The sequence below is a fragment of the Pristis pectinata genome, chromosome 9 (genome assembly GCF_009764475.1).
Source record: "Pristis pectinata isolate sPriPec2 chromosome 9, sPriPec2.1.pri, whole genome shotgun sequence".
NCBI classification, from domain to species: domain Eukaryota; kingdom Metazoa; phylum Chordata; class Chondrichthyes; order Rhinopristiformes; family Pristidae; genus Pristis; species Pristis pectinata.
In genome coordinates, this window is record NC_067413.1 from 31,681,198 (window position 1) to 31,688,876 (window position 7,679).

The 7,679-nt window shown below is 44.8% G+C and overlaps 1 protein-coding gene across 1 annotated transcript; it reads left to right on the forward strand.

Annotated features, from left to right (window-relative positions):
* The first annotated feature begins 365 nt into the window (after positions 1-365).
* Positions 366-5,293, forward strand: rpl14 (ribosomal protein L14). The gene is made up of 6 exons (XM_052023155.1): positions 366-462; positions 809-910; positions 1,814-1,908; positions 4,225-4,324; positions 4,508-4,561; positions 5,183-5,293. The coding sequence occupies exons 1-6, from the start codon at positions 460-462 to the stop codon at positions 5,243-5,245; spliced, it is 417 nt and encodes a 138-aa protein (XP_051879115.1). The 5' UTR covers positions 366-459; the 3' UTR covers positions 5,246-5,293.
* The last annotated feature ends 2,386 nt before the right edge of the window (positions 5,294-7,679 follow it).

The window sequence follows — 7,679 nt, forward strand, 5'->3', positions numbered from 1 at the left end:
CACCACCACCACCACCCACTCCAAGGGAGGTCCCAGCCCGTGTCCCCCATGCAGACCACCACCACCACCACCCACTCCAAGGGAGGTCCCAGCCCGTGTCCCCCCTGCAGACCACCACCACCCACTCCAAGGGAGGTCCCAGCCCGTGTCCCCCCTGCAGACCACCACCACCCACTCCAAGGGAGGTCCCAGCCCGTGTCCCCCCTGCAGACCACCACCACCCACTCCAAGGGAGGTCCCAGCCCGTGTCCCCCCTGCAGACCACCACCACCCAAGCTAAGTCCCTGGTACCGCCAAAACCCTGCGCCCAGTACGGGGCATGCGCAGTGAGGCCGCCGTGCGGGCTTCGTGCGCACGCGCGGTGATTGGCCGTTTGGTGCGCATGCGCCCTTCCGGGGCTATGATCAGGAGCGGAAGCGGAAACGGGCCCTCTTTCTCTCTGGCTCCCAGGCGATCGCCATGGTGAGTGTGGCGGGCGGGTGGTGTGTGGTGGTCGGGAGTCCGGGTCCTCGGTCCCCGGGCGGGTGTAGGGTCCGGGCTCCCTGGCGTCCGGGGCGACAGGCTCAGGTCTCGGTCGGGTATTGGGCCGCACCGATATCCCCTCCCTCCGGCGGCAGCTCCGGGCCTCGGCGCCGCGTGGATCCGCCGCCGGCCCGGCTGAAGGCCGCACGGGCAGCGAAGGGGGATGCGTGGAGACCGGGCCTGGCCCGCCATCCGCCGGCGTGCTGAGTGTGGCCCGGCTCCCGGGGCCTGCTGACGTCTCCCCGCCCCTCGCCTCGTTCTTCACTCGGCTCCCCCTATGTTTCAGGTCTACAAGCGGTACGTGGAGATCGGCCGCGTGGTCTACATCGCTTTCGGCCCCCACGCCGGCAAGCTGGTGGCGATCGTTGATGTCATCGACCAGAACCGGGTAGGTGGTGCCAGGGCTGGGGTTGCTGCTGGAAGTCCGGGCTCTGCTGGCCGAAGGAGCTCACACTGGGTGTAAAGTATTGCACTGCAGGTCCTGAAGCTGGCACCTGGCAGATCTTGTCCTGGCAGGATTATATTTGTTGTGGCGTTTAAATCTATTTCCATGCTATGGGTCAGTGGTTTAACAACTTCTCTTGCTGACTTCTAGCCGGGAATGTAAAAGATGGTTAGCTTCATCCTGGGTTTGACCTGGTTTTCTGTGCATTGTTTGGATCAAGCTGGCAAGTTTGTGGCTGATCATTTTTTGTATCCTTTGTACAGTGTGCACGATTGTGGTTTTGTACCCCAATTTTTTTTTCTTTGAGACCCTAGCTTTAGTTGAAGCACTGTGTTTTAATACTTCCAGAAAAAGATGCACATGGAGTAACAAACTTTTTATCCATTGTATTGAATTTTTAATCTTTCTCACTGGATAGTTGAGAACTTTAGATATCTTGTCCATGTGGCCTTTCTCTTGATTTCTTTTAGTTTTATGTCATGGTGTGGTGTGTTTTGGCTTTAAAGCAGACACAATTCCCACGTTGTGTCCATGGGTGTTTGAACCACTGGACACAATTTAGAGCACTTTGTTAGACATGGATGAGAAAATTCTTTTGTGCCTGATTGCTAGCTGCATCTACATTCATTCCCATTCTTCCTCCTGCTCATTGCCCACTTCTGTAATGTGCTCTGAAAAGGCTTTCTGTACTTAAAGGTTGCTATAAGTATAAAATTGAAGGTAGCTAATGTTTGCAATAATTTGTGAAGTTGATTCCTAAGCAATGTAGATTTTATACTTTAAATGTTTGCTTTGACGTTATTCTTGCACCTTTAAATGTGAACCACTCTTTTTAATCTCTCCCAGGCATTGGTGGATGGTCCTTGCAGTGGTGTAAGGAGGCAGGCTATGCCATTTAAATGCATGCAGCTCACTGACTTCAAGATTAAAATACCACATAGGTGAGATCATGATTTCATGTTGTTTGAAATGCAATTTTTTTTGGTTTAACTGGCTGAACTCAGTTGTGTGCCTGCAGCCTAATTTGCAGAACTTTTCCAGCATTAAGAGATTAGATTAAAACTAAAGGTCAGGCTGAAGTCAAGCCTCGGTTATTGGTCACTTCAATTTTGAACTGGAATGGTGCCACAGTTAAAGCTACTGCTTTGCATCTTCAGGGACCCACGTTCAATCCTGATCTCATGTGCTATCTATGTAGAGTTTGCATGTTTTCCCACTGACCATGTTTACCCTGCTCTGGTTTCCTCCCACAAAGTAAAAAAAAATCAGAATCGGGTTTATTATCACTGGCTTGTATGTTGTGAAACTTGTTTTGCAGCAACAGTACGATGCAAAGACATAAAATTACTATAAATTACAAACTAAACAGTGCAAACAGAAAGGAATAATGAAGTATCATTCAGAAATCTAATAGTGGAGGGAAAGAAGCTGTTCCTAAATCGTTGAGTGTGGGTCTTTGGGCTTCTGTACCTCCTCCCTGCTGGTAGTTGGTATTGGTTTATTATTGTCACTTGTACCGAGGTACAGTGAAAAGCTTGTCTTACAAACCGATCGTACAGGTCAATTCATTACACAGTGCATTTACATTGAGTTAGTACAGAGTGCATTGATGTAGTACAGATAAAAACAATAACAGTACAGAGTAAAGTGTCACAGCTTCAGAGAAAGTGCAGTGCAATAAGGTGCAAGGTCACAACAAGGTAGATCATGAGGTCATAGTCCATCTCATTGTATAAGGGAACCGTTCAATAGTCTTATCACATTGGGGTAGAAGTTGTCCTTAAGTCTGGTACATGCCCTCAGGCTCCTGTTTCTTCTACCCGATTGAAGAGGAGAGAAGAGAGAATGTCCCAGGTGGGTGGCATCTTTGATTATGCTGGCTGCTTTACCAAGACAACGAGAGGTAAAGACGGAGTCCAAGGAGGGGGAGGCTGGTGTCTGTGATGTGCTGGGCTGTGTCCACAACTCTTTGCAGCTTCTTGCAGTCCTGGACAGAGCAGTTGCTGTACCAAGCAGTGATATATCCAGATAGGATGCTTTCTATGGTGCACTGGTAAAAGTTGGTGAGAGTCAAAGGGGACAAACCAAATTTCTTTAGCCTCCTGAGGAAGTAGAGGCACTGGTGAGCTTTCTTGGCCGTAGTGTCTACATGATTTGACCAGGACAGGCTGTTGGTGATGTTCACTCCCAGGAACTTGAAGCTCTCAACCCTCTGACCTCAGCACCATTGGTATAGACAGGTGCATGTACACTGCCCCCTTCCCTGAAGTCAATCACCAGCTCTATGTTTTGTTGGCATTGAGGGAAAGATTGTTGTCATAAGAAGAGGGCATTTTCCAGATGGTGAGGGTCCTTGCTGATGGATGCTGCCTTCTTGAGGCACCACCTCTTGAAGATGTCCTTGATGGTGGATGGAGGTGGCTGAGTCTACAACCCTCTGCAGCCTCTTTCGATCCTGTTTATCAGAGTCTCCAAACCAGGCTGTAATGCAACCAGTCAGAATGTTCTGCACTGTAAATCTATAGAAATTTGCAAGAGTGTTTGGTGATGTACCAAATCTCAAACTCCTAATGAAATTGAGCTGCTGGTGTGTTGCCTTGTGATTGCATCAGTGTGTTGGGCCCAGGATCGATCCTCTGAGATGTTGATGCCCAGGAACTTGAAGCTGCTTTGAAAACAATATGCTTGGGTCAATTGGCTGCATTAAATTGTCCCTTAATGTAGATTAGTGGCTAAGACTCAAAAGGGAGTTGATGGGCATGGGAGAGAATAAGTTCTAGGCAGGGAAATAGGAGGTGGAAATATGACGACAAGGATTGCTGTGCTGGAAGCCTGGCTGATAGAATGATGGCCTCCTGTGTTATGAAGAGCAAGTAAAGTTGACCTCATTACCTTGAGGTCTGATGTGATTTGCACTGAATCATGTTGAAATGCCTGTTTGCACATAGCAAACTGGTGGAGACATGCAGCCGGTTGGGCAGCATCTGTTTGGGGGGGGGGGGGGGGAAGGGGGTGAAGGGGAGAGACACTAGAGCTGCAACAAATTGTAAATGTGTTGTGCAGATGGTTTGGGATAGGGTAGAAAGCAGGAATGATTGTGGGCTCTTGGTCACTTGAGTCTGGAGATTGCACTACTACAACTGAGATTAATTTTATTACCTTGTTACTGGAGAAAATTATATGTTTATTTGGAGGAATTGCTGCAGTTTTTATGGAACTCCATATATGTTTTTCGACTTTATATTAATTTTTTCCAGTGTGCGTCACAAGTTTGTGAAAGCTGCTTGGGAAAAAGAGAAAATCAATGAGAAATGGGAAGCAACTCGTTGGGCAAAGAAGATCGAAGCCCGTGCAAAGGTGGGTACTTTCTCCAAAAGGTTCCTTCTTGCAAAAAGTGCCAGGTTTGAAGTTTGTTAGGTAGTTGGTAGATTTTTTTTTAAATTGGTTGTTTTTAATTAAGAGCTGCAATGGACATTTGATGATTTTTTTTTTTGCTTAACTATTCAAAATAATGAATATAATCTACTTGTTTCTTCTCAGAGGGCTAAAATGACTGACTTTGACCGCTATAAGGTCATGAAGGCCAAGAAAATGGTAGGTTTGCTTTGAGTTGTTAATAATTTAAATCCTAAGGACTTTCTTGCACTTGCCAAGCATTCAACATTAACCCTGCCTTGGCTAATCACCTTGTCGACATTAGGGCCTCAAGTACCTGCTGGAATAAGAACCCCTGTTTGGCCTTTTGTGTGTATTATTAAGTTGGCTTGTTTTAAAGCAGTTTTGTATTGTTCTTTCCTGCAACTGCTTTATTTCAACTAATTGCTTTTAATTCAAATGAATAACAACTTAAAAGCATCCAGGATCATGTTTTTATGATCAAGTAAATGTCATTTGTAAGTAAAATGTGAATCAACTTCAACTGATGTCCAGAAGCTTGTGCATACTTAGTAGACCCTTTCTGATTTGCATTATAGTCATAAAGGGGGGATATGTATGCCAAATAAATTAGAGTCAATTCCAGATGCTGTCAGACAGCTCCCATCTGGCTGAACAGCAACATGTGGCACTGACAGCATTGAATGATACATTAGGGTGATCTGGAAGAACTCAGTGGGTCGTGCATCTGTGAGTCGGGTGGGAGGAGGAATTATCAATGTTTTGGGTCGAAGCCCTCCATCAGGATGGATTGTTAACATTGTTTTTATTCTCCTTCAGAGAAACAGAATCATCAAGTTAGAGCTGTCTAAACTGAAGAAAGCTGCCAGCAAAAAGGCATAAATGTCTATCCTTTGAACAAAAGAATAAAAAATGTATGTTAAGACCAAATTGTTCTGTGTCTTGATTATACATGTGGTATTTTTGAGGTTCTTGCTCAAATAATGTAGCACGTCTATTTACTGTTTTTAATCATAGACAAATAGTGTGGAAACAGGCCCTTCAGCCCACTGAGTCTACACTATCAACCAACCATTTACACTAATCCTACATTAATCCCATTTTTTATTCTCCCCATTTTTTTCATCAGCTTCCCACCCCATCCAGATTCTACCAATCACTTAGAAACTAGGGGTAATATGCAGTGACCAATTAACCTAAGAACCCACATGTCTTTTAAGGCATGCATTTAAGGTGGGGGGGGGGGATAGGGGGTAGGTATTTTTTTACTGAGAGTGGTGGATACCTGGAATGCATTGCCTGATAGGGTGGTGGAAGCAAATTCATTGGGGGCTTGGATGGGCACATGAATGATAGGGTGGTGGAAGCAAATTCATTGGGGGCTTGGATGGGCACATGAATGAGAGGAAAATAGAGGGATATGGGCATTCTGTAGGTAGGAGGGAATAACTATGTCGGCACAACATTGTGGGCTGAAGGGCCTGTTCTGCGATGTACTGTTCTATGTATGTCTTTGAGATATGAGAGGAAACCTGAGTCCCTGGGAGATGCCATGCAGACATGTAAATTCCACGCAGATGGAATCAAATTCTGGATTGAACCCGGGTCTCTTGCACTGAAGCAGCGGATCTATTAGCTTTGCTGGCAATTCTTTTATACTTGCAGAATTTTGTTTCATAGTTGGGAGGGGTTGAGTAAATAAGTATGAAATGGAATTGTGTCTTAATACTACACAACATTTAATGTACCATAAACATCTTTGTTAAAAAGATTTTACTTGGTGTCATGGCAACAAATTTTTGTTACCATGCCCATTCTCCCTCTCTCTGCAATATGTTGACAGTGGGGGAATTAACAATATTAATGTTGAATATCAGGTCTTTGGGTTCTCCTTTAGAGAACTTTACTTCATAAATGCAACCTGCCATTGTTAAAGGTGATTGCTTTCAAGATCTGATACATAATGAGCTTTTGTGGCTTCATTGATGGAGCTGAAATTAATGATCTCCCAACATCCATGACCATCTTTCTATGTGCTGGGTATTACTCCTAATAGTTCAAGGTCTTCTCATCCCTACCCAATTTTTTTTTATTGGCACTCCATGTTGAGTAAATGCTACTTGTTGAAACTTTCCTCATTCCATCGCTTCATTGATTTAGTTGGTGGATAGGGCTGTTTTTGATTGGATAGGGTTTCCTGTGTATGTGATGCCTGGGCAATTGTCTGCTTTCTTGGGTAGATGTCAGTGTTGTATGTGTTTCAAGTACTGGGAACAAAAACCAAAATGCTGGAGAAACTGAGTCAGGCAACATCTGTGGAGGGAAAGGGACAGTTGACATTGTCCGCGGATGGCAGCTGGATTTTTCTCTTGTTGGATATCGTCATTGCCTGGGGCTCGTGTGGTGTGAATGTCAGTCCATGCCTGGATATTTTCCAGGTCTTTCTACACTTGGATGTGGACTGCTTCATTATCTGAGGCGTTTGAATGGTGTTGATCTTTGTTCCATAATCAGCGAACATCCCTACTTCTGAGCTTGTGATTGAAGAACGGTCATTGATGAAGCAGCTGAAGATATTTGGCTGTGGGGTACCACCCTGAGGAGCTCCTGCAGAGATATCCTGTGGTTGAGATCATTGATCTACAACCATCTAACTTCCATTTCACTCTTTTCATGGAGTGGATCATATTGAAGTGTGCAACCTTGAAGGCCAATATGGATCTGCTATTTGATACTAGATTGTTACTGGTTATAAATGCATAACCCTAACCCTTAATGCTTCATCCTTTCAAGCACATGTTTAGCTTTGCCATTGTTAATCATGGGGGCATTCATGAAGCCCTTTCCTTGTCCATTAATTGATTGGATATGGCACACAGCAGAGCTTGAAACTTGGCCATTATAGCATCACTTGGCTCTGGCTCTGCGTGGTCATCTGGTTAGTGTGCCTGTAGTCTTGTGCTGTAACTTCACCTGGCTGGCAGCAGAATATAAAATAAAACTCACCATCCAATGACTTCTAAATTAGTTTTACTCTTGTGACTGCTATTTTAATGTTTTAAATGACTTCAAACATTTCTATTTGGCTGAGTTGCAGGTAATCCAATTTTATTTTTCAGGAGTATAGATTGGCACATAACACTGAAAGCCAGTCACCCACCCATTCAATTCTAACCAGTAACATTGCAGCCAATGTTACAGTATTACTTTTATTATTTTGCAGTCAGTTTCTCCACAAAGACTGACACCGACCTGCTGTTTGCATGTCATGAAGCAAGATGCTTTTTCCACAGTTGCTCACTGAAAGCAAAAGATT

Bases quoted from the DNA above. Each gene is read 5' to 3' on its own strand.
- rpl14 (XM_052023155.1), top strand. The intron at 4,325-4,507 runs GTGGGTACTTTC...GTTTCTTCTCAG, and splicing joins AGATCGAAGCCCGTGCAAAG to AGGGCTAAAATGACTGACTT. The intron at 4,562-5,182 runs GTAGGTTTGCTT...ATTCTCCTTCAG, and splicing joins TCATGAAGGCCAAGAAAATG to AGAAACAGAATCATCAAGTT.